This window comes from Streptopelia decaocto, assembly GCF_964273445.1.
Source record: "Streptopelia decaocto genome assembly, chromosome: 3".
NCBI classification, from domain to species: domain Eukaryota; kingdom Metazoa; phylum Chordata; class Aves; order Columbiformes; family Columbidae; genus Streptopelia; species Streptopelia decaocto.
In genome coordinates, this window is record NC_138656.1 from 74,665,963 (window position 1) to 74,693,052 (window position 27,090).

The 27,090-nt window shown below is 39.6% G+C and overlaps 1 protein-coding gene across 1 annotated transcript in view; it reads right to left on the reverse strand.

The window, feature by feature from the left end:
- CRYBG1 (crystallin beta-gamma domain containing 1) overlaps window positions 1-25,943 on the reverse strand; it is a gene marked incomplete at its 5' end in the record, with an annotated part of 64,584 nt that extends 38,641 nt beyond the window's left edge. Inside the window, 2 exons of the mRNA XM_082048157.1 lie at window positions 2,020-3,512; window positions 25,908-25,943. Of these exons, the coding sequence (XP_081904283.1) occupies window positions 2,020-3,512; window positions 25,908-25,943 (1,529 nt within the window). The remainder of the gene's footprint in view (window positions 1-2,019; window positions 3,513-25,907) is intronic.
- Between the last annotated feature and the right edge of the window lie 1,147 nt (window positions 25,944-27,090).

Below are 27,090 nucleotides of genomic sequence, written 5' to 3' on the forward strand. Positions count from 1 at the left end.
AAGAAAGAAAATGCTATCATCACTTGCAGGGAACCAGCCAACCTGACTTCTTCTAAAATTGTTTCTAAAGAAACTTGATTCTCAGAATTGGCACAATGTCATTAGCAAGACACATTACTCATTTTTAACTAAAAGCTACTTTGATTATACTAAATCCACCTTATAGGAGATAAATGAGTCTGTGAGTAAACAAGTATTTTTCAACCTGAAAGAGATTCATGTGAAGAATCTAGCAAGAATTTTTTTAATCCTTGAAAATGGAAAAGTTATCTGTTCTCTAGTTCAAAGCAATAACAAGAGAACAAAAACACACCTTCTTCTAATAATGGGACCATCTTTTCCTTTCCCATTTTACAGCAGCTTAATCCATATCCAGGTTTATAGTTCACATGGTCTGATGAATGACTGCAAATTATACCAGACGATCTGATCATATCAATTTGTCTGGCTAAAGAAAAGTGTGTGGTGCTGTGCAATGACAGCTCTTAGATGTATCAGGAACCCTGATACACAACACAGTGGTCCCCACCCAGGGCTAAAGTTCCTATAGCAGCAGATAAGGCCAAGACATGGAGTGCCACACACCCCAGAAAATCAGGTGAAACAGAATAAGCTGTTCATTCATTAAATCTGTCAGAAACTATACTTGTCTATTACTTTATGGGTACAGCAGAAGATAATTCACTGTACAGCAAGCCATGGAGATAGCAAGAAAAACAAAATCTAGATATGCAAGCATTTATAAACTTTGTCATCATTAATGACTGCAACACGAAGAAAAAAATATGAAAGTTACCTTTCCTTTGAATTTGTGAAGATAGAAAACTTCGGGTTTGTAATCTATACTGCCCAATGGCAAAGCATCACCACGTACAAAAACACCACAATTTAATTTTCAGTACTAGATGCTTTTAATTCAGTTACGAATGAGTAAATCAGATGTACAGTATTATAAATCGTGCACAGGACATTGCTCCTAATGCTATTATGCTTCTCACATGTGGGATGCATAGCTGGAAACGTATGTGTTTCTTAAGCCATAATGTTGAACCTTCACATCCCCCTAACACAACTGAATGACAACACTTGATGTACTTCAGGTGGACCTATAGGACTCAATGTACTCTGACACCTATAAATGAATGTATCAGAATGAGGAAAGTAATAATGGACAGAATATTGCTGTGACAATCAAACAACAGAAATTATGAATGTAATAAAACGATTCACTACAGAAGAGAACACACTAAAATCCAGGAAATCAATTGCTGGACTCATTCTAGTGATTACAGTTATAAACACATCCACTTCTTTATAATCCTAAGTAAAGCACCAATCACCTCTGTTGACAGATGACAATGTCTTTGAGTGTAAAACTAAATCCTGCAAACTGTATAATATATCATTCTGCAAATGCCTGATGTTATTCACATGCATAAAAATTTACATGACTCATCCTGCACATACTTATGAAAGCAACTATACGTATTCAAATTTCAAATCATATGATTTGAAGTATCGAGTTCTACATTGCATCCTATGTTTCTTCATAAAATAACAGCAAAACTTATGTTGTTTCAAAGAACAACTTGAAAACATTCCTTATTCAATGATTTTCATATAGAATGTCTTCCACCATATCCTCAGCTAGTTACAGATGGCAAAACTACATTAAGATCAATGACAGCTGAATTAATCTGAGCAACAACGAGGGCACTGATGGTGATGACAGAGTAGCTTTTATGTATGTTAATTTATTCCATATAATGGTATTGACATATAAAGAAACTCCATGCCTAAAAAAAAGGAAAATATTTTTCTAACACATGTAAACTAAAATGCTTGTCAAGTGATAAATGTAATTATGATTTTTTTTTTTTTTTTTAAAAAGGGCAGTTCTTAACTGAAAATAACCTAGATAGAGAAAAGATACATGGCTAATATTCCTACAGAATCCTAAACACAGATGCAAGCAAAATTACAGATACAGGATAAGGTAAACTGGTTTATGTTACTTACAGGCTAATCTTTGTCATGACTGTTCTGGAAGCATCCAAACTCTTCAGCTTTGAGCTGTCTAAATCAGAATTTGTCTGTCTCTCAGCCGACATACACAAGTCTCCATTTTTAATCCCATCAGTACGCAAGAAAGCTCTTCCATCCGAACCATTACCAGGTTTTACTGCCTTGGTCTCATTCTTGCCTTCAGCAAACACCAAGGCAGTGTCTTCTGTCTTATCAGACAAAGAAACTTTGGGAGACTCCAAGCTGTCTTCCCCAAAAGCCACAGGTATAGTTCCCTTTTCCACTGAAGTTCTTTTTGTCATTGGGTTACTCTCCGGTGATGGTAAAGGTTGCCTTTTTGAGGAGTTATCTTTTACCTGACCCTTCAAACCAGTAGGGGAAATGGGGACGGCATCTGACTGATTCTTTTTATATGATCTTCTCCTTGCTGGGGTTGTGTTTGAGATCTGCTGCTTGCCTTTGTCAGCTTCAGTTTTAGATGCCCCTTTGTGAGCAGATCCAACTTTTAGGTCCTGATTATTACCTGGGGAAGAGGAATTCCTTTCAGGAGTCTGTTGCGCAGACTTCGCTTTTCTTTCTGAGTTTATTATCTTGTCTGAAAACACCTCGGAAGGGACGTCATCCTCAAAAACAGACTCTTCTCTTGCAGTAGTGTCAGTCTGGTTTCTCTCTCCATTTGGAATGTCACTAGATGACTGAGATTTTCTCCTTTTTCCAGATCTTTTATTAGCAGCTTTTTTATCCATTGTGTCCGAGTCACTACAATTTTCTTCTGATGTAACAGTTACAGGTTCATTAAGGAGTTCATCTGTTTTTCTTAGATAGATATCAACTGTTAACACTCTAGCAGAATGCGTGTGTTCAGTCACTGCAGATTCCAAGTCGTATGGCAAATCCTTTGGTTTTGCATGCCCAGGCTCCTCAGACACCCACGTGTTCACGAGCTCCTTGTGGCTTAAGATACTCTTTTCTAAGTCTTCACTAGACAAATTTCTCAGGCTTTTAATGAAATCCGGAGTTGTGGAATTATTTATATCTGTGACAGATTCTTGAGTCTCCAGTTCTGGGGTTTCCACATTCAGGTTACCCTCACAGAAAGCGTTTTTAATGGTTTCACTGCTGCCACTCCAATCTGCTGACCACCCACTGTCAGAAGAGGCTCCCCTACTACTCCATTCTGAAACGGTATCGTGATACGGCAGTCCTGCTTCCCTACTGAAATTATACTCCTGTGTCTCAGAAACAGCACTCACGTTTCTCACTTGCTTCTGTACTTGAGGAGCTTCACATACATCCTTTAGGTGCCTACAGTATACCGGCTGCACTCTGTGAGGTGAAATCGACCTCTCCCTTTTCTCACGAGAAGTGTGTTCTAGTGAACTTTTGACAGTTTTCCTTTTCCCTGTACCAAAAAAATTTCCAAGTCTTTCCAAAACTGGTTTCTTTTTATTCTCTTCTCTGGAAGAATCTGGAAATTGTGAGGTGGACTATAAAAACAAACAAACAAACATTTGGTTAGTGTCAAAATTGTCTCTGCAATACATTTGTTTGCATTAGCACCACCTATAAATTAAAAGGACACAGTGAATGAGAACAAAACAACTTACTGAACAACACTGGCTCTCAAAAAAGAACTACAAGAAGAAAACCCTCAAAAAACAATTAAAATCCCACGATCTTTCTGTATGTTTTTGGCTGTGCTTGTTTGCAAGTACGCTCATCTTGCCTTACAATACCAATATTATGTCCCAAATCTCAAACTTTTGCACAATTAGTTAACGTCACCCAGAATAACACAGGAAACCTTGGTGTCTGCAAGACTGGGGACAACCTGCTTGGTCAAAATCTTCCTTACAAAAACAAGAGCGGGGAGTTTAACCTACTCTCCACATTGGCTAAATAAGTTTTGACGCTTGTGCTGGTAGAGAATAGTTTCAAAGGTGTAAGCTGCATTACAATTCATACATTTCTCATTAATGAAGTCAAATAAATACTTGGCTTGTGTTTTGGGATAGAAAACCAAGAACTATAAAAGCCACTGCATCAGTCAATGTGCATTACTGGGTCAAACACCGCCCTGGATTACTCCTGGTGAAGTTTTCTCTTATAACTTCTAATTAACATGGTAAACAGGAAACATGCAACAGCGTTGCCGAGTATACATACATATTTGCATTTTAATACATTAGCACTTTTTACGTGCCGGTACGATGAATACTTGTTTTGAGATGTCCATTTCAAAACACCGCCAGTATTTCCTACTCCGGCGGACCCGACCTCCCGAGGAGAGCACGTTTTAAACTTGTTTTTTGGTTTTTTGTTTTTTTTTCTGCAGATGCCGCGACCGCCTGCCCAGAGCCCAGGAGTTTCTACCCTGGTCGAGCGCCAGGCCGGGCGGCGCTGAAGCCCCTACGCCCCGCGCTGCGGGGCCGACAGGGCTCCCCTCCCGCCGCAGCCTCCTTCCCCGCGGAGTCGGCTACGGAGTACGGGCCCAGCCGCTGATGCCGGGCCGGAACCACCTCAGCACCCGCCACCCTGCGCGGCCCCCGCGTTACCTCCCACCCCCCGCAAGCTGCCGCCGTCCTTCCCCGGCCCTGAACGGAAGGAGCGGGCGGAAAGAACCGCGGCGGACTTGACCCGCACCGCATCCTCGCCCGGCTCCGCAGGTGCGGGCGCCTCGTCGCCTCGTCTTCCCGCCCGGGGCCCCGCCAACGGCCCCGACACTCACCGCCCGGCCCGGCGCGGTCCGGCGGTCCCCGCGCGGCGCTGCCCCACACAGACCGCGCCGCTACCCGCCCGGCTGCCCCGGCGCCAGCTGTCTGGGCGCTCCGCCTCCGCCCGCCCCCGCAGCGCGCCCCGGCCCGCCCCGAGCCACCGCCCCGGCCGCGGGCAGCGGCTCTACCTGGCCGCGCCACTTCCCTCGGTGGCGGAGGGTGGGAGGCGAAGGCTGACGGGCAGCGGAAAGCGCGGGAAAGAGGGCGCCCTCGGTCACGGGCGAGGCCGTCGAGGGGGCAACGGAGCGCGAGTGGGCGCCGCATCCCGTACGTGCCCCAGCAGCCCGCGCTGCGGCGGCTTCCTAGTTATTGAGGGCAAAACGCCGCCGCGGGCAAAACCGGCGAACTTTTGATGTTGAGGGAGAAGCGCCAAAGATTGAAGGCGGGCAGGCACGCCGCCTGGCTGCAGTGAGGGCTGCCCGGCGCGACGCAGCGCCTGGGCCAGGAGAGGACCAGCACTCTCCCTTCGCCAGGGCGAGGGGAAGGGGCGGCGCGGCCCACGGGCACCGGTTTGCCTCCGGCCGCCTCATGCGCAGTGCGCGCACCGGCTGCCAGTGTGCGCTGTCCGCCCGACGGCTCCGGGGCGCGGGGGTGCGCTGTGCGTGGGAGGGTCAGCCCGGCGGCCTCCCCTGGCCCCGGCCTCCCCTGGCCCCGGCCTCCCCCGGCCGCGCGGGGGTGCCGACCCCAGCAAGCGCCCGGGACTAGGCGTCGCTCTCCCCGACCCCGCGGCAGGGCCTGCCCAGGTCGGCATGCTGGGGCTGGCACCGCCCGGCGGCTGGGGCCCGTGTGGGAGATGTCGGTTCAAAGCCCTGCGGGGCGATGAACCCGCATTTTCCACCTCGCAACGGCAGGGCCGGCGGGCGCGGCTGGCTGCCGTCTGTGCCCGCCGCCTCGGCCTGCCCCTGGCGCGCCGCCAGCCCGCCCGGGCCCCGGCTGCAGGGGAGCGGGGCGGTTCCCCCCGGCCCGCCTGCCCCGTCACCGGCCGGGGCGGCGTGAGAATGGCTTCGCGGCCTAATGGTGCCGGCGCTCTCCCTGGGCATTCAATTAGTATTTAATGTTTAATGAATGCTAAACTAAGTCCTCTTCTAATTAACGCTTAATTACTTATATGAAGTGGAACAGCTTCGACAGGAAGGACCACGCAGGTCTCACTCGGGCGCGTTCGAGAGCTCTGCGCGGGGGCGGGAGAGACACCAGGTCAGCCTGCCCGCGGCTGGACGGGCGGCCCGGCCCGCGGCCTGTCTGACCCTCTGGCTAGTCAAGAAAATAAGGGCCTTTTCTACACGGTCGCTTCCTCCTCCGGGTGAAAAAGTATTAAGTTATTTTTGCTTCATCAGCAGACTAATACTTGGCCTCTGTTCTGTGAGTCCACCAAACGTGAGTTGAGAAACGTGGCCTCAGCTCTGGAAGAGCCCCACAGAGGCCGCTTACTGCCCAAGAAACGGTGTGCAGCAGCAAAGCTTGCCCGAACGTGAAAAATACAGAAAATCTGAACTGGGGAAAATGCAGAGTTAACTTATGCCACAATCAACCCAAAATCCACCAGAACCCTTGTCTTTCCCTGCCTTTCTTACATCTGTTACACAACTGATGAGTGACTACGACCAGTGAAGTCCTGTGTCCACACACATAGTGATCTTCCCCCAGTGGCTTTCAAATAGGCACGTCTATAATCATGACCATAAATTTAAGTTGTTGGGGATTTTTTATTTGTTGTTTCTTGTTGGTTGTTTTGGTTTGTTTTTTTGTTCGGGGGGGTGTGGTGGTGTTTGTTTGTTTTCCCATTGTTTGGGGTGGTTTGGTTTTCGATTTGGTTTGGTTTTGTTTTTTTTCAGAGATACTGAAATAATCTGCAAACGAGAAAATGTGTCTTTTCCCTCTCTTCGACAACTTTTTTCAACTGGAACCAAAACACTCGATGAAATAAAGAGCAACATTGAGGGCTGCGTTGAGTTCATACTGCTCAGACAGTTACTAAGTGCTTTAGTGATAACAAAAGCAACTATAAATTTCCCTATCAGATGCAACAATCATGAGTAATGCAGCCCAATTACTACCCAATTTCTTGATTCTATGTATTGCCAGTACTAATTAATTATAGAGAAAGGATAAGGAGATAGTAGTAAACGTTGCTAGCTTAAAAAAAAAAGTAAAAATAGGAAATTTTCAGCAACATTTAAGCCAATAAGGAATGAGTAATTTATCTGAAAGTTCATAAAAACTACAAGTGTAAGGAGGATGCATATATTGTTCATATTAAAAACTGGTGAAGCACCAAAATAGGGGAAATTTAACTTCATTATGGTGTTGATCTGCATGTTAATATTTGGATGTAAAATAGCTGTCAGTCCTTTAAATTAGTTGAGATTACATTATCAACCTGACCATCATTATTACACTTGCAGTCAAGTTTTAGGTTTGCAAGATTACACTTGGAAAAAAAATATAGTTACTTGAACTGTGGATCTGGATTTCTCTCTTCCCAGCAGCTGATTTTCATAAAGTCTATGGGAACTTAATTATCTTTGAGACGTCTTCCCCTTTAGAATGTAGTTTAAACTGTCCAACAAGTTAGAAGGTGTTGGATCGAAGGGAGGAGGGACAGCCAGCCAGTCCAGTCACATAAGTCTTGTTTCCTCAGGCAACAAGGCTAAAGATTTTTTCTTGATCTTGAAATAGCTGCCCTATGTAAACTGTTTTGAAGTAATTTCTTCATACAAAGTACCTTAATTATATACAGCTCTTTCAAAACACATAAAAGGCCGGGTGCTTGCCCTGAAGAGCTTGTATTTTAACTCAGATAAATGTAGGTGAGCCAGTATTGCCAGTGCAATAGGGCACAGAGACCAAGCTTCTCAAGAGGTCCCAAAGTGGGGCCCAGCCTGACAGAGCGCAGCACAGGAACACTTGATTTCAAGAGCACAGCTCTGAAATGTTTGTTTTTCAGAAGGCAAGGAGTATCCTTGCTCTGCAGATCAGGCTCCTTCAGCGTGTTTCTGCTCAAGCATTCTTACCCTTGAGACATAAGCTGTTTCAGAAATCCCTGATCAAAGGCGTTGGCAACTAAACAAGCCTGAGGACTTGCCTACCTATTGCTCGGACAGCATGGAGTACGCCCTTTCAAGCACAGTGCAAGAATCTTTAAAGCAGTGTTCTAATCTGAAAGCAAAACGCCACTTTCTTAACCAAGAAATGTAAGTCTTGTTTGTATTTATATTCATACCTCTTTATGTGAGCATTAAAATATTTCCTCTGTTTTTGGCTGTTTTTTTTTTTCTCATTAGTTAATATAAGTTGCCACAGCCAAACCCCTCATTTAACAGCATAATTAAACATGTGCTTTGCTGGTCTCCAGTGGAGAGAAAGCATAAGGTACTGTGATGTGTTGAATCAGAACTTCAGGCTGTGTCTCAAGGGATCAACTGGATGTTATTTTCTTAGATTAGTTCATCTGAGTCAGTTGAACATGACTGAAAACACTTCTTAGAGCAGACATGATAGAAAAAAACTAGTATTTTTTTTCTAGTCATTAGCAAGTCTGTGGTAACTAACAGGCACTAATATCTAATGTGGGCAGTTCTGTAATGGAAACATTTATTTGCTAGCATATGTTCACCTTCAGAGGGGAAAAAAGGATCAAACTATTTAGTGAAGAGAAGTTTGAGCTTTGCAATTCACTAAAAGGTCTTAAATAACTGGATTTCAAGTAACATGAAAACCTATGAGACCTTTCTATCTCGAACAATTCTAATAATGTAGAACCCTTCTAAATTCATACTGGAACACCAGGAACTTTGATTATCTTGAAATCACAGTATTGTAATTCTCCCAACCATGAGAAACAGAAAGCCTCAGAGTTCTAGCAGTCACGTGATACCCCAAAAAGTGCATTAGCCAAAAGCATTTAAATAAATATACTACTTTTCAGGCTCTGCAGCAGCTGAGGTGCAAATAATCAACACTGGAAGTGCCAGGCTTTGTTACGCTGAAAATTTGGCTGGAGTATTTCTGGCACAATGTGCTGTAAAAATGTTAGCAAGAAAACTAGAAGGAAGGATGTACAAATAAAAGCTAAGAGAGAAAAGTCTGAGCAGCACAAGACCCACTCGAGTCTCTGTTCCAAGTTCTACAGAGAGAAGAATTCATGCAGCTCTCCCACAGGTGAGTGCCCTAACTACTGACAGAGAGAGGGAGTTGTAGACAGAAATAAAGGTTTGCTGCTTTTGCTTGTGCTCTTATTTAAAAAGCATGGGAAAAATATAATTAATAAAACATTTGACCTGAAACTTTTTTTTTTTTTTTTGGTGATTCATTGAAGGGAAAAAACCAATTATATTTCAACTTCACCTAAACAATTTCTAAACTTAACCAGTTACCTTGCCATCAGTCAACTAGATCTGAATTACTTCAATTCGCTATAATAATTTTTCCTCATTTATGCTGACCTTTCACAAAGCCACAAAAGAGGGTTTCTATTACAAAAAGTACAACTTATGTTTTTTGAACCCACACACTGCCTCCTTCCAAATACCAAGAGTTTGGCAAATACACATTAAACTTTGTTTAGCATTTCTTTTAAATATATCAGGTTCCAGGTTGACAGTGTCGTCTTCAGAGGCAAAGAAAGCAATACACTTTAAATTCAACAAGTCCACTATAGCACAGAATTCACTCCCTGCCTCTTCCAGGTCTTTGGCTGTTACACTTTACAGAGGATATAAATAGCAATAGCTTCATTTTAAACGATTTCACCTGAGCTCTGTATACAGGGAATAAATGTGACACTGTTGAGCAGGGTGATGTGAAACAAACATAATTTTTCTTAACAGTAATATTTTTCTACAAACTACTTATATTTTATACTAAATCAGGATGTTTTAGCAAAGCAGTTCATGTCTTCAAGAGAATAGGACCTGTCTGCTTCCAATTTATTTTTTCAGTATAAAACTAAATTTTCAGCTCAAATGTACACTGAAAATTGACCATTTTGCAACAGCATATATACTAATGAGAATACTGAGCCTGCATGTTTAACTGATTTTTTGAAAGGAAATTGTTCAAGAAGCATAGATCCCATATTATAAATAAATCCCATATTATTTCTTAGGTGTCGAACATGGAGATTTAGATATTGGATGTATCAGCAAAACCGAAAGAAGCATATCATGCAAAATCAAATAAATAGAAATATTTCGAAAAAGCTCAGGAAAGACAAAGCAGCATAAATAAAAATTGAACAGATCCTTACATGTGTATTTAGGAAAGGAGGCTGAGAGAAAGAGCAGGCATGTCAGAAAAGGCATGCCTGCTCACATCTCGTTTTCCCCAGAGCTAGTTATTTCCATATACTAAAATCTTTACCCCCTCCCCTTCTGTCAACAGTAGCATCTGTCAGTTAAAGAGACACTCTGTAAAACTAATGGAGATCAGTTGATTTTATGATTTTTAAAAAATTAATCTTGTATTAACCTAAAGATTTCTGGTGGGATTTAAAGAGGGAAAAAAAAAAAAAGAGTGCCGTTTGCCTTACCATGATGATGATAATTCTTTTTGCTGTTACAGAAGAATAAACAAACTATGGTGTGTGAGATGCAGTCCTGTGTGTCATTAACCAAACCCTTTTTCTTAGCAATCCTCCCACACTTTAACCCCTTCTTTCTTCTGGCAGCACTCAGTTAAAAACAAGCAAAAAAGGAAGTAGTATCTGACTTGAGCCTTTCCAACTGATAAGTCATTTGGCAGACAAATTACAACTATGAAAGGGACTCAATTAGAGGATAAGAGAAGGAGCTGCAGAAGGGTGGCAGCAAGCCCTTCAGTAAGCGCCTCCACAGAAGGAGAGAACCTGTTGCAAAGAACTGTGAAGTCAGTGTTGGGCAGATGCCTTGCGCGCATTAATTAACATGCAATACTAGAACGCAGATATGCAACAGGAGGAAAAAATATACCACACACGTTGGTTCTCACAAACTCGATTACTGTTTGCTGATCCACATTTAAGATGGCTAAAGAAAAAATTATTTGTGCCTTTATTCAGTAAGAGACTGATTTATAAAGGCATCCTTGGTTCTTCAGCTTCCTGAGTTCATATATTAGATCTGTATTTTTTCTAGCAACTTGTGGTAAAATGATACTATAAAAGAGACTCAAAGAAGCAGAAAAGCAGCAGCACCAAAAGTATGAACAGGGATTATTCAACACTGAAGAACTGAGAGAATATTTAAACTTTTCTGAACTTGGAAGACTTCCAGATATAAAATTATATGCAAAAATAACATTAATGTAGATTATTGTACTTGTAACTCTTTGTGTTTCAATGTAAGAGAAAGCGAGGAAGTTCGATATTAGTTAGCCTCATATCTTTGCTCTCAGGATTTCAAGTCTTGCTGCTGGGTTAGAACTGTATCATTAGATAATCTACTCAGTGTAAAGATTCTTTTGAAGTAAAGAGTGAAAATAAACATATATTATCTGTGTTTTGTTCTAAGAGACAGGAACTTGAAAGTACTTTTTCTGTCGAGCAAGAGAGGATAAATGGCAAAAGCATTTGGGAGAGGAAGAGAGGGGCTTGGAAGTCTTTTAGGTTTCCCTAACCAGAAGCCACAACTAATAAATGTAACTCCTTTTTTTTCAATCCTGGATGCAATTCAGAATGATGAAGAATCTGTTACATAAGTAGTTTTGCATTTGTTAGGTCTCTTTCTTCTAGGTTTGTAGGTATTTCTTCTGTTTTGTGAGAGCATAGTGTCCTGCCCCTAACTCTGAATGGTGTTGATTGATAAGTATAGATTTAACATTAACGTGTCTAATTTAGATTTACAGCTGACCATGACACTTTTCAATTCCTTTTAGATTCAGTATTTACGTATAATTACTGGAGAGAGGAAATAGGATTATCTTGCTCCAAATCTGAGAGTGTCTGTACGGCAGATGAAGCTGTAAATCTCTGGAAACCAGCTCTTTCTTAGGCACCACCAATCTTGATCTTTTCCCCTTGCTTTCACGCAAAATTGTTGCTGTCAATAGGAGCTCCACAGTGTTGAAAGTACATGACTTTTGGAAAAATCTTGCAACATTTCAGCGCACATGCAAGAATTTCATAAAAGCATCAGTAAATTCCCAGAGCAACCCAAAATCAGGTACCATGGCAAAAACTGATAGTTTTCACTAATACTACTAAGCTTACAGTCAGGTTAGGTCAGCTAAAAATGCACAGGTGACAACTCATTGCATTTTCCATTCTGCGTTGTTCTCATCTAATAAAAAGGATTTTAAGTAGTGATCTGAATTGATTTCTTTGCTAAGCACTTAGATACAATAAAACTGATATACATTCCCAGAAGAAACACTATGTAGACTGAAAACACCTTTGAAATCAGACTGTGGAAATTGTATTAAAACTGTCAGACTCATTGTAATACTTGGATCTCATTCCAGATACTCAAATCCATCTCCTCAAGACTGTTTATACATTTGACATTAAATTATTATGGGACAAAGAGGAAATAATCCTAAGGAGCCACATATATTATTAGCCTTTTCCAAACACAGTACTGATGTGGCTGCTTTGTGCTGGCCAACTGGGCTGGCTCCTGGGCTCACTGGGGCATCGCTACATGATTCTGCATGTAGCTCAAGAGCAAGGCAGGATTTCTAATAAGCTCCTGTGCCCAGTCTTACTTGTTAGGTAGCTCTAAGTGCTCAGCAGATGAAGGATATAGATTGTCTCACTCTGCTTGCTCTAGTTAGGAAACCTAGGTCCTTCCCTGAAGTTTTAATTTGGTCTCAGGAAAATATGCCTAGGAGTTAGTTTATCTAACTTAAGCACCCAAGTGTTTTAGTCCTTCAGCAGCTCTAGCTCTAGGTACCTAAAACTAACTTGTTATGTCATTTGGAATTTAGAAAATTGGGGTTCTTTTTGTTGGGTAAAGCGGATTGTCTGAAACTATAAATGGAAAACTAAAAGCCTTTTGCCAGCAACATGAGGATTTTCCCCAGGTCAGGCACAGCAGAAGGTAAGCTGTCACAGGCACACAGGGCAAGAGGCAGAAAGGCATCCTTCTCAGCCCTGTGCTGTTAATGCGAGACTGTAAAACTGCAAAAGAATAAAGGCAGTAAACAAGCTGCAAATTGGACTGCTAGTCTGACCCAAGCCAAATTTCATAAACCTAACAACAAAGTGAACAGCATGTTTGACATGCTTGTTTTAGGAAGCAGATGTGACAATCCTGAAACAGGAAAAAATTACTGTATGTTTATGATTCTGAAAACCATCCAACAGGATGGAAAAAGACAAGATTTAACCAAAGTGTATTTAAATATGAAATTAATAGAACCTCTATGGAAGTTCTCATTAAATAGATAAAAATCACGCAATGTAACTTCTATTAGAAATTATTCCAGGGTACCATTTGGTATCTTTAAACAAACAGAACCTTTCAACTGAAATGTATCTCAAGTCAATCCCCAGTATAAAGGCACACAAGATAGCAGCTGCTTTGGAAAATTTGGGCTTGATAGACTATATGCTTTAAAGAGCCCTTTTGTAAAATGTATAACTTATTTATACCCCTTGATAACTTCTTTGATGTACAGATTTTCCATCACTTACAGATGAAGGGTACTAAGTACAAGGAACTATTATTACTAGAATACCTTATCCTGACTTTACAAAAATGGCTGGGCATCTCATTTTACATTTGAATTACAATGTTATAATTTAGCACTTATTCTAAATAACAGTGTTCAACTAAGGTTCCCAGAATTCCTCAAACTAATTATTATTATAGTTATTACAGAGAATTGCCTTATTATTAATCAGAATAAACTTTATAAAGCCGGTACAGAGAAGATAGGAATTACTCAAGACCCACTGGTTCCCTGCAGTGCAGTGGGCAAAAATTAAATCAAGTGGAATAGTCCTGCAAACTCTTTGCGTTTAATCCCACAATTACATCAGTATTGCCTAATACTCACCATTAAGCAAGAGAAACTTCTAAGAGAAAATGTTTTAATGAAATACCTTTATATCCTTAGGTCTGTTTATTTTAGGCTCTGAACAGAACTTAATAGTATATAAAACATTAAACTAAACAATACATGTCTGTCCAGAAAACAGATACATTAATACTTCTGAAAAAAAAGGGAGATGTATGTTTTCCTGCTATTACAGATGTATTATTACAGACGTGTTGCATTATCCTACTGTGCATTCAAACTACTAAACGTTAGCTGCTGAAGAGATTTAACTACAACAGCATTTAAATATCACTATATTGCTATTGTATAGTTGGATGAAAGTTCAAATTCCTACCTGGTATTGTTAAAAAAATTCAGGTTTTACCTCTAAAAATATATTTTGTTGATTAAAAATAATGCAACAGGGAATTGGATCAGAGTTAAGCTCTACCGTTCATAAATACCAGCATTTCCAGGAAAGGTCAAGATTATTGATTCTGCACTTGAATTTCTGCATAAGAGGTTAGTTTGGGCATAGGCAAATCCAGCATGCTCTAGGATTGGCTTTGGTGTCTGTGGCTTAGAACAAGAGACATTACAAAGGCAAGTTTAAAGTCAGCCCTTAGAAGCACCCTGATTAATCCAACACAGTTTTAACTAACACAGTTCTAGTGTTGGGATCAAACTATCTTAGATCCTTCCTAAGTAAAATGCCGTAAAGCCGCTCCATTAACATCTCTTGGGGACCACCTCGCATAAGCTTACTCCATTATTTGTCAGTGCTTGAGAACATAGGCGGGACCTGGTTGTCTCCCATGAAAACCTGGCAGCTGACGAGTGCTTCCTGCAGGCAGACGGCAGGCGTGTGTCTTCTCTCCTGCTCCTACTCCACTGCTTCCTTCCCACACCTTCTCGGCACCTGGTGGGAAGGGGGTGGGAAGACAAACCTCTGCTACTCCGCATGATTCTTCCCTTGGCTACCTACCCTTTCCACCTGCAAGTGACTCCATCTTTTGTCTCTGCAGCAGCTCAGGCTTCCCCACCCAGCCACATCAGGAACCTGACAAGTTTCTTCAGTCTCCCAGCTGGGTGCGAGGCTCCGAACAACAGCCAGCAACAAGCAGGGTGAGCTGCTGCTTCGCTGGGTGGCTGCTTAAGAAAAAAAAGCCCTCCCAAATTGCCTGTACCTTTTCCACGTTTGGAAAGTGGTTTTCTTTTTCAGGTCCAAGAGTCAGAAATTTATCTGATAAAAATTAAGTCTTACAAGCCAAAGGAAAAACATTATCCTCAGCATTTCCAGAAGCAAAACAATCAAAATTCCCCTGGAGTTGAGGGAAGGGGAATAGCCAGAATTACCACTAATAAGCCTCCTAAAATCACAAGTTTCTCTGGATGAAATCCAAAAAAGTAAACAGGTCTTTATGTTCTTTTTTATCTAAATTCTGGTTGCTAAACAATTACAATTTTAGTTTGTTCAGGTTTGTCAGACTTTTCAAAAGCTACACTTTTCAATCTCTGTTTTTCTCCTAGACTAGTATTCTCTTATTCAGTAAATATACCCTAGAAATCAAACTGGTAATACAAAAAGAAAAAAAAAAAGGAGGAGAATTGTAACAATGCGAGAGGAAAAGAGGCTATATTTTTTATTTGCATGTCATAAGGTTTAATTTAGAAGAAATTGCGATGTGAAGTTGCACTATTAAAAAAACAATATTTGTAGAACAATACATTATATTCTATTTAAATCTTCAGATATTGTTTGCAACCACAACAAACTCAAAACTTATCTGTTGAAATTTTACCCACTGTGATTTTGAAAATTATATGAGCAGTGCTAGTTTGTCAGAATGGTAAAATTATTTTAGAAAATCTCTAAATCATATTCAAACAGTAGTTTAGAGGCAATTCTTTATTAAAGTGCATCACACTTTGCCAATCTTGAGCCATGGCAGATCAAGCGCTTATTTTAAAGGGATTAGTGAACAAGCATTCCAGTTTATTCACTATAATTCAGTTCCAAAGAGAATAAAATCAGAAAGATGAACTTTTTCATGACTACCTTTTGCAAACCCATTATTAAACTGCTGCTGGAACTACAGAGCAATAAATCACACGTAAATGTACGTATATACACACACACACACACATTTCTAATGGTCATATGCATTATATAGCGTATAAAGTGGCAAAAGCCTGGTCAGGAGGAATGAACCATCACTAACAGCTTTGTGTTGCAATCTTCTCAGATCTGAGGGTGCACAGGTGTACTGTGCATATGCTGAGCCACCTGGTCACGTAGCATGGCAAAATGGAAATAGGGTCACACCCAAGGAGAGAGAAAGCACAGCACAGCTACCTGCCAAGGTCCTGAAAACCATTCCAACACATTGCACAAGTGTGGAAATGGTACAAGAAAAGCATGATGCAAAAGAGTCTACAGCTCTCCACACTGTGGACCAGCCTGGTGTGGAGGCCAGAAACAAACCCCTGGTGATTCAAAGAACAACTTCACAGGACTGTGCTCACCACGGGAAAGAGAAGGGAGGAGTATGCCCTTTGGGGAGAAGGCAGTAAAGTGCGTGGTGTCATCCTAAGAGAGAGTTGCATGAGCAACCCCAGTGAAATGCTGAAATGCTATGTAGCTGGCTGCTTGGCACGATGATACACAAAGGTGGGGCAGATAAAGGATGGCCACTGGTAACACTGGACTGCCTGGTGCACACTCCCATGTCACCATTACTAGACTCATTACATACTGTCCACGCTTGATCATTGATGACAGACCTTGTGCAATGCACAAATGGTTCATTGCCTTCCCTGGGCAATGCCACACTGAGCAGGTATCTATCCACATTACCTCACTCCTGCAAAGCGCAGTATTGTGCCAGTTTGATAGGCCTTTTATTTTGTCACTGCTTGGGGTACTGTAGATTATTCTGCAATCCAGCCCTGAAGACCTCAGCACTATTACATTCCTGGACCATTGCTTATGTGACTGTATTTTAAGCGGTCTCTAACATTCTCAAACAGAAACACATTTTCACCCATTGCATCCTCTAAATTTTTTCACAGTATTGCACAGACCATGCAAAAAAAAAAGATGTAATTCAATTCCAAACATAGCTCAACACAAAGACTATGCAGGATGCAAGTCCAGTGTAAAGTTAGACGCAGGCTTTTTCTAATTCTTCTGCACCAAGGTGGATGTGTTTAACTGCTTGAAAGGAGAGCTCTCCACTCCAAGTGACATCTGTCTTAAGTTGTCAGCCAAGAGCAAATAAACGTAAGCTGTCTGATATGTTGCAGGTTGTTGTTGGTGTTGTGTTTGTTTGGTTGGTTTTGTGTTTTGTTTTGTTTTTTTTTAACGGCACATAAAAAACCCCAACAATCTCCTCAATAAACTTCCTGCGTACTTGGAAGATGTCTATCAGAACAAGAATTTATTGGTATTCCTACTCTGCCTTCAAATTTATATTGTAAAGGGGTGGAGCAAACCTTCTTGACTTACTACACCCGTTGCCCTCTTGAATGCCAGAGTGTTAGACTACAAGACAGATTCCTCTCACACCAATATTCCAGGAGCTATGTTTCTTCTACGAAAATGCTAAATACCTCCATGTCATCTTTCCTCCTGTCTTTTGCACTTCTCCAAGGCCCAAGTTAGTTGTCAGCTGTAGTCCTGTACACCTGCAATCAACCACAGCTGGAATGCTCTTGTGCTAAACTCCTCACCAAAAAGCACTAGGAATTGAAAAGGTGTTTTCAAGGTCTCTTTGAACTAGCCGTAAGAACTGGACATAACCTAGAAACTAACTTTTAGGAACTAAGAGAGTTGGAAATAGCAAAATGAAAACCATTTTAAGTTACTACTGAAATGAATTTGTGGTTCAAATGGGGATAAGAGGAGTAATGAGCTGGGAATATGGAAAAAAGTGGACAGACAAGGAAATTGCAACGATGCCATCAGTCTAGTCAGCAGAATGGTATTTTATTAAGCAGAGAAGTAATTTTGTTGAGCAATACTCAGAGAGGTTCTGTCATGGATAGCTGAGAACCTCTCTTGTGCTGTAATTAGCCATAAATTTACAGACTTTTTGGAAGGTAAAAGGATGAGCAGATCTTTAGCGAGCTGTGTTACAAAGCCAAATCATAATAATCAGTTTTACAGTGGACCTGATGTCCAAGCTTTTTCACATTGGGACTTCTCAGAATTTTGGTCTCTGCCTACACAGTAAGTATGACCGTGTGTGTATTACTAGCTGCTGGATTCTCCTGTCTTCATTATTAACAAATAGGTTGAATTGAAGTTGCTTGGCAGTTTCTTCTCTGAAGGATTCACAGTTTTGTATCCAGAGCATCTCTGCTGCAATGCTATGGATGCTTGCTGTGTCCTGGGAAATCTGGGCAGAATGACGCTTAACCAGAGGTGCGTATCATTATAGATATGCTTAACTCGGGAATTCTTAATTCCGTTGTATGCCTCAGACAGATCAGTTATGTTAGAAAGAATATTCTGTTATGAATGGCTTAGTCTTCTGGGGATGCAATTACTAGAACTGTAGCTCTTTAACCAGAGATGTAAAATAAATCTGACTTACGGTAGAATCCTGGAAAAGCAGAAACCTGATATTGGTAACTGAAAGCACTTAAATGACAGATACAGCTTATTCAATATTCTGAACACTCCTACTTATCTTTTTGGGTTTGCTTTCTTTCCTTTCTGCTGTGAATTTAATCTATAAACAAGTAATTGTTCTTGCTTTGGGTTTTTTGCCTTCCTTTGGTGCAATCTTTTTGTTCTCTCCTCTCTGGTATCTCTCTTGTCCCCTCCCCTTCCTCCTGTTGAGGCCTTGACAAAGACAGAAACAGATAAAGCAATGGAAATGCAATTATCGCAGCCCAAAAGCAAAAGTGCTTGAGGTACACAAATTCATTTCACATTTATCTTTTTTTTTAAAAAGCAGTCATAATATCTGTCAGCCCAAGCAGCATCACCAGTGGTGACTTACAACTATGGCTGGCTATCCCAGTGTCCTGATTCAGCATTCCTACAGGTACAGCAGTACCCATGCCCTATTAAAAGTAAGTTGCTTGTATAGGGGCTCTGCTACTTCTACAGTTTTTACTGTCAATGTTGATAAATATTTATATTAAAAGACAGCACCATATGTTATTAAAACTAAAAGAATTAACAAAAATGCAATTCAGTCCTCTGCTGTTAGTTAGCATTGTTCTTTAGGAAGAGCTGGCCTACATGTGGGTTCTTGCTAGCAGGTGATATTACACAAAGAGTATCCGTACATGCTGGGGCCAGTTTTGCTTTCTGTCAAATATACTTACGTTAGTCAACACTGCCATTATATCTCTGTAGACTATGCTCTTAAAAGTTCTCCCAATGGAAAGCACTTTGATAGAAGCCATCTTCAAGTTATTCCCCCTGTACTTTCTGGGTTTTAACATTTTACCACATGACTTCAGGTTACTGGTTTATGACACTACTCACCAAATACTGTGGACAAGTAATTTAAGATACAGTGGCTTCTCAGAGCACAAGTGTTTGTGGGAGACATCACTGTGACTTAAATGGTCAGCATTTAAATTCTGTCCCAGTTCTGTATTTTCTGGCTTCCATGATGGTTTCAGTACTATTTAAATTCTGTTTGCTTCTTATTGTTTGTGGCGTTGTTGTGTTTTTAATTATGAATTGCATATTTATCAACTAAATAATTCTGAAATAATATTTCAGTATTAATCATCTCAAAATATTGCAAAACGTATGATGACTCAGAGCTAAACATCCTATAAAAATTTCAAAAGTTTAAAGGACAGAGGAAATTAAATATTTGCTAAGTGTATAAATCCTTTGTCAACCATGTAAGAAATGCTGGCATTGCCAGGACAAAATGAGGCATTAGTTTTTCCTTCCCACATCTCCCCACCCTACTCAACTGGTTTGGTTTGAAAATTTGATTACTTTTTTTTTTCCTCTCCATGAATTTCAAAGTAAAGATTTCAGTGTTCTTCTCCTTTTAACATCACCTTCCTGCCCAAACCACAGCATGGTTGCAGCCCAAAAATAGGAACAAATTGTGTAGATAGGATAAAAGAAAAAAAAAAAAAAAAGAAACTTAAGAAACTATTATAACATTCTCATGTTTTCCTAGAAATTTTAAACCACAATAAGGAGTTACTGTGCTGACAAGCACAATAACTTCCTATTAAAATCCATATTAAAAGCCATACAGACAATGAATAATGTAGATATTCTGAATGTTGTCAAAGAGCTTTCATGTGATCCATGCTTCATCATATTTAATCTTTTTCCATTCTCTCTATATACCGTTTTCTTCAATTCATATGAATATATCAGGACAGCAATCCCAAATCCATGGCTTACGGATAACATCCCCCAAACTTTCTTCAGTTCATACACACATTTAAGTATACATCCATACATATATATCCATAAATATATAAATGTAAATAAAATTCCTATATATATTCTAGCCTATAAAAATCTCCGTTGCTGTATTTTTTGATTGATCTTAACTGAAGAAATGTATTTCTCCAGATTTCCCATAAATTAGTGCACTAGAGGCACATAATACACAGATGACTGTCATAGGCAGACCTGGCTATTCAAAGAGTTTAAAAGTTATATTTTAAAATTTAAAACTTGCAAGGCTACTCTCTCCTCTGTAGGAATGACAATGGGGAGCAACATGATTAAAAAGTAGCCCTACCAGAGTGAGCACAAACATGACTAATTGAAAAGGGAGCAAGTGAATGCCAGCTTTTTTGTGGAGATTATCATGGGATTTTGAATCTATTGGTCGAGTAGCAAGGGGAAATTCCTGGTGAGAAAAAAAAAAAAAGGAAATTTAAAAGGAAAGGAAAATTATTCAACTTGTTAAGCCCAGGAGGGAGTCGGAAAGTGCAACCATTATTTCAGGGAAACAAGTTAGACATGGGGTAGGAGGGTGACTGGAAGCATCATACAGTAGCAACAAACAGTCTGCACAAAAGAAAGAGCAAAGTACATTATTTTATACAGAAGTTGAGCATAAGTGTAGTTAAGTAGGTAGAAACTCTGGCAAAAATCCAGATGTCCAGAACAGCACTGAGCAGGCTTTTTTCCCTGGTTGTTCTTTGGGTTTTTTTCAGGTAATACAATGAAACTTTGTCCTGCTGCAACATTTCATTAGCTGGAAAGGTATAACCTATTCCAAACAGTTGAGGGCTTACCTAAATTTTAAAAGAAAAGAAAACCAAGAACAAGCCTACTCCCCCACTCCACCTAGGCCCTTCTTAGGTGACTGCCTCTCATACCTTCACTCCAGCTCACAAGAAAAACATCCTGTAGTGTCATACAATTTTCCCTTCCTTTTCACCCTTCAGTCTTTGCACGAGGCAGGGTAGTGCTCTGAAACTGTTGTGTTTGGGGTTTTTTTTATGTCCTGTTATAAAACCTACACCAGCAAATATTATCAGCCCCTGTATGACTCACTTCATAGGACTTTGTCTGTAAGGTTTTGTTGGGGTTTCTGATTCCAGGCTGGAGAAAGATGCTTTCTCTTCTTTCAGTCTCGAGTTTTGGGAGGAGATCAGCTAACCACTGAAAGGCCTTATCTGTTAAAAATTGTGGTGAACCTTAAGGCAAAGACTTGCTCTCCTCAGGGCAGTCTCCTCTCACCTATCCACAAACCAATAATTTTGTTGTCTGTTACTTTGGAAAGTGGCTCATCTGCTTTCTCACTTACTTGGCATTGGAAATGTATCAAATGGCATATAAAATGCCTTGTTTCTACCATGTAAACATCACTCTGGGAGGTGATTTTATAACCCTGTGGGATCCCCAATAGACTTTAACTTTCATTATTTCTTGAGGAAATAAAGCACTGTAAGGAGAAGCAGTATTAGGACCTGGGCTGGATGTCTGGCTAACATTTCTCTAAGCAAGGCAGAAATGAAATTAAAGAAGCAGATCAGGAATCCTAAACTGAAAATATCCTAGACCTTGATGAACTATCATCTTGACAGATATGTTAAAAGAGCAGGAGGAATTAGGAATCTGCATATCTGCTGTCTCAGGAATATGGCAAAGGCAGTGATAGAATAAACTCATTTAATCCAGTAATTTGACACAGAATCAAAATGGGCTTCCAGAGCCACACCTGGGTGTTAGAAGTACTCCACCCAGTTTCCTTAGTTAAATATTCATGTCATAGGACTGCATCTTTGTGTGAAAGGCAGTGGCTGTGTTCAGGTAACAGGTAGGTGTGAGAACTCTTATCTAGATGGAGAATCCTGAGAAACCTTTAGACAGGTACTGGGTTATAGGTCTGAAAATATGACTAATCAACACCTGAGTATAAGAGGAGAAACAGCATTACAGCACATAGATGTGACTTAGAAAAAAAACCTGTTTAGACCTAAGTATCTATATGGAATTTTAAAGTCTAGACTTTTTTGTGATCATTAGTCCTAATGCACAGGAAATGTATAAATAATGAAGGATTACAAACTCTATTCACTCATTTTACTATCAGCAGAAGCCAATCTAAATTTGAAATAGTTCTCTGCAGAAATAAATGCCTCTCAGCTTAACTACGTGGAAACCTATCAGCTGAAAGCCTATTTAACTACATAATTTAAGGTCATTTGAGTTTGCCATATCACAGGTAGGAGTCCTTCTCAATTGGTATTACTATTTTGTCACCATTGTAGCTGTATGACTTCAAAAATACACATTTATCTGTGATTTGGTCCTCAAATAGCATTGTTTTTAATTTGAAGAGAACAGAATGAACCAAACATCCAGGAAGTTGTTTCTTCATTCATAGTAAGAACACTGGCCACATTGTTTTATTAAACAGTCTCAAAGATATAAAAAACCCACAACAGTCATAAAATTATGGCCACAGCTATCTGCATAGACATTCTAAATGTAAACAGCAATCTAATCAAGCTATTTTGGTTTCATTTGCAAACAAACTCAGACACTAAACCTTATTTAGCTCCATTGAGCCAAACTGAATTGTGCAAATGTAACCATGGACGGAATGCATTATTTGGGAAAAGAAATAACCTGAGTTTTAGAAATCTAGAAATAGAGTATTTTGCAGAACAGATATCTAGAAATTATTTCTCGTTTTTTGGGTTTTTTTGTTTTTTTTTTTTTTTATTTCAGTAGTTAATAGTGTGTTACCAAACTTCTGTTTGCCAAAATACCAAAAGAGAAACTGCTAACCTTCATTTTTGTAAAACAAATGTTTTGCACATTGAATAGCACAGGACTAGAAGAGTCAAGAAAATGACATTTATATTTCAATTTGTATGAGTTATTAATTTATCATAGACCTGGTTACCTCCAGTGATTTAATAAACATGTTACTTATATATTTGATAAGAGCACTTAAAAATCTTTCATTATTATATAGCTGACATTTTCAGTTGTTCAAATCAGAAGTTTGCAATAGAACAAAATGATCAATTCCAGAACGCCTTACAAAGAGAGAAAATGTGGAAATCCTTGTACAGATCTAGAAGTACACCTGAATCAGCATCAGAGGTATTTGATGAGAAAGCCATATTGATACACAAGGATCTTGCATTTCTCCTAAAACAATGATGTAGTGAGAGGAAATATTTTTGCCTTATACTTCGGGCAACACAACATTTACTTCACTGAGCAACACTATCAAACAAGTGACTTAAACCATTTTTAAATTTCCTGATGTTTTACCACCACTATTTATGAAAGTCAAACAAAAAGAAAGAGAACCAAAGCTGCACTGTATATCAAGAACAGTTGCTGTGAAGTACAGGAATAGGTAAGATGAAGATTTCTGAAACAACCCTGGAAGAAGATGAAAGGGGAAAACCGGGTTATATTATGATAGAAGTTTATTATACACTAGTTAATTGGGTGGAGAGAAGACTGGTTTTTGATCAAGCAAGGGAAGCATCCAAAAGCACAGAACCTGATGGCTTTAATTACTTCTTGGAATTAATTTTTTTTTCTGTTGGAAAAGAAATACAAGACAGAGACAGTCCAACAAGTTCTTGGAATATGCTGGGGACAGCTTTTTCTTCAGAAGGTGAACAAAACTATTAAGGGAGTGGCTATTTTAGATCTTCTGCTGACTAGTAGGCATGAACTGGCTGAGAGTAGAAGGGAACTTAGGTGAAAGTGAACTCCATCATATAATGATCACTACTACAAAAAGGAAAAGGAAAGCGGCAAAATAAAATTAGTTTGGCTTTTTTTTTTTTTTCCCCAGAGAGCAAAAGCAAATGTTAGAATGCTCCAGAGACTGATAAGCAAGGTGTCTTAGGAAGACTGTTTAATTAATAAAAGAATGCAGGAGTGCTTGTCTGTTTTAGTCATTGCTGGAGTCAGCTCTTAATTATCCGAGGTAAAGAGAATAACCTAAATTAGGGAAAAATAGAGGATAATACAAATTAGGCTGTGTAAATTAGTCTGCAAGACTCTACTTAGTATATTCACCTTTGAAATGCTTACAAACAGATTTCCGTAGAGAGGATAGCAGCAGAGAGGAACCTGGTGCAAACAGCGTATATTCTGCGTTCTGCACCGTTTTCTACTGCTTTCCCACAAGAAATGCTGAGGGAAGGCAGGGCTTCATTAAATCCTGATCCTCATGAACCATCTATCATCAGCAGGTGACTCCTTATCATTACACGCATTAGCAGATTATCCCAAGACAGAAGAAACTGCTGAATTCACACACACACCCCCACACCACCCCCCCCAGAATTTCCTTTATTTTTATGATTTAACTAACAATCATACCTATGCATCAACTTATGAAATTATGTAGCCTGCTTTGATGCTTCCTTTCATACAAATGGATTGGTTCCAGATTAGAGGAATGACACCCCAACAGTTTAACTTAGCTGTAAGTATAAGCAATTAATTCCAAAACAACAAAATGCCAACTCAGAGCTCACTAAATAACAACTGAATTCTGCCTTTCTTAAATTTCCACTGAAAAAAAATCAAACAAAATCAAACTTTCTTTTCTAGGAGAAGTCTTTGCAAGTAGCAATATAGAAGTCCATCCAAGACAGCAATAGGGTGAACAGCATTTTTTTCTGCTGGAAATCTAATTCCTCAGCTATCTCTACTGCAATAGAAATTTCAGCCCACCACAGTACTGCACCATTTTCCTGTTTCATAACTGTGAAGAACTGGGCTCTTTTTGTAGGCATGTTTCTACAGTATCAATAGAATTAAGATGCTAAATGAGACCACAAAGGATGTTTGGGGTTTATATTATTTGTGTAGTCATCTAACGACCAATGAGTCTTTTCCAAAGGCCTCATATAGAAATTAGTAGATGAGATTTTCTGGCTTGACAAGACTAGACAACACTTTTTTTTTCTTAAAGACAGAATATTTTAAGTCCTCATCAAATATATTCAGATGAACATTAGTTCCGCAACCAAGAAAAAAAGCAACTTTTGTAATTACTGGCCTGCTGTTTACCTCTGTTAATGTGGAAAAAAAGGTATTTCTCTCTGCATAGAAAGATTACAATAAAGACAAGAATGGCATTGCACAACCTTGTCTGCAATCTGAAATTAAGTTCTCACATTAGAACAGAAGTAATTAGCATTTTCCCTAGCTTGCTTCCATACAGTAACACTTCTGCCAAGCAAATGAGTAATACTACATGAACTACATGAACACTAGAAAATGAATGTGTAGCCATTTCTCCTTCTCTGGAATAAAACAACATAGACAACAGTACAGTTTAAGTGAAACACTGTAAAAGTGTAGAGCCTGTTCCATTATTATTTTGGCTTATGTATATTTTATGAACAAAAGGAAAAAGCCATATGGTTTGTGAGAGCATGTGGAAGATCTCCTCAAGCCATTTCCTTTGTTGGCTCTTCATGCCAGCTATAGTCATTATGTACCTTCTTTATTTCCGTATATGATATTGATTTGAAAATTTTCCAGTACTTCAAACACAGGTCCTTTTAAAGGAAGATTAAAAATATACCTGGCATTAAATTGTCTTTTCAGAATAGTCATCTTCTTTATGATATATGTAAATGTGTGTGTATATATATGTATATATATATATTTTATATAAACACAGATACTTAGTTTTCTCTTACCTTTCTAAGTGCTGCTGGTAATGAGGCAGTAGACATTGATATCGCTGGAATAACATAAGCATGTGGACAGATTACTGCTGGTATTTGGTTTTCTTGAACAGTACAGTGTCTGCCTGAGATATCATAGTACCTGAAAGAAGAGTAAACATTGCTCAGTTAAGACATCCTAGTGAAATAAAGTCTGAGCTAATATCTGTGTTATTTCTTGACAAAACACATTAAGCTGTTTTCTCCTGTTGTAGTGATCCCAGGCCTCTGGTACTTCTAAAGTTTATGGCTTTATTTTAGCCAAACTACTTGCTCATCTTCTTAGACATTTATTTATCCCAGATGCTTTAGCTATCTGAAACTCTTATCAGCTTTTTCCTAATAACAAACCAACCCAAAACTGAATACAATATTCATCAAGATAACCACATCAGAGCCACAAGGCAGAAATATCAGTCATCTTATGTCACTCCAACTCTACAGACACAGTACAACATTTTATTTTATAGTTCCACATTACATCACACGTTCTGTTCACCTTCCTTCTGGAAGCTGTCTTGGTAAAGAATCAGTTGAATTATTGAAATGGAAGGTCATTTATTGGGTAGATGCTGTCACAATTAAAGTGTATATGATCTTTAAATCAATACTTTAACTTTTAGCAACTCAGTCCTAAAGCTTAGTGGACCTAATTTTGCTTATGTTTATTCTGCAGTGTCAATTTTGAAATTCTGAATACAAAGAACATGGCAAAGTTCACTTAGTCTCCTCCTAAGAGAGAAATAAAATAGCAAAAGCTGATCAACTTATCTCATCCCTTTTATTTCACTCTGAAAAATCGAAGTAGCAAGAATACAGAATTCTCTGAAGATTGATTTCATTAAAAAGGTTCATAAAACATTGCATTTTATAGATTTAGTCCTTTAGATGATTCAACAATTAGTTAACATCCATAATTTAAAAAAATTTATCTGTTTTGATATTTTTATTTCAAAATTGGGCTGTATTTTTCATAGGATCATGGGACAATTCAGGTTGGAAGGGAGCCCAGGAGGTCTCTGCTCCAATGTCTTGCCCAAAGCAGGGTCAGTAACGGGATCAGACCAGGTTGCTTGGGGCTTTTACCTGTCAACTCTTGAAAATGAGACAGAGACGTCACAACTTCTCTGGGCAATGGCAAAATGTGTTGTTCCCT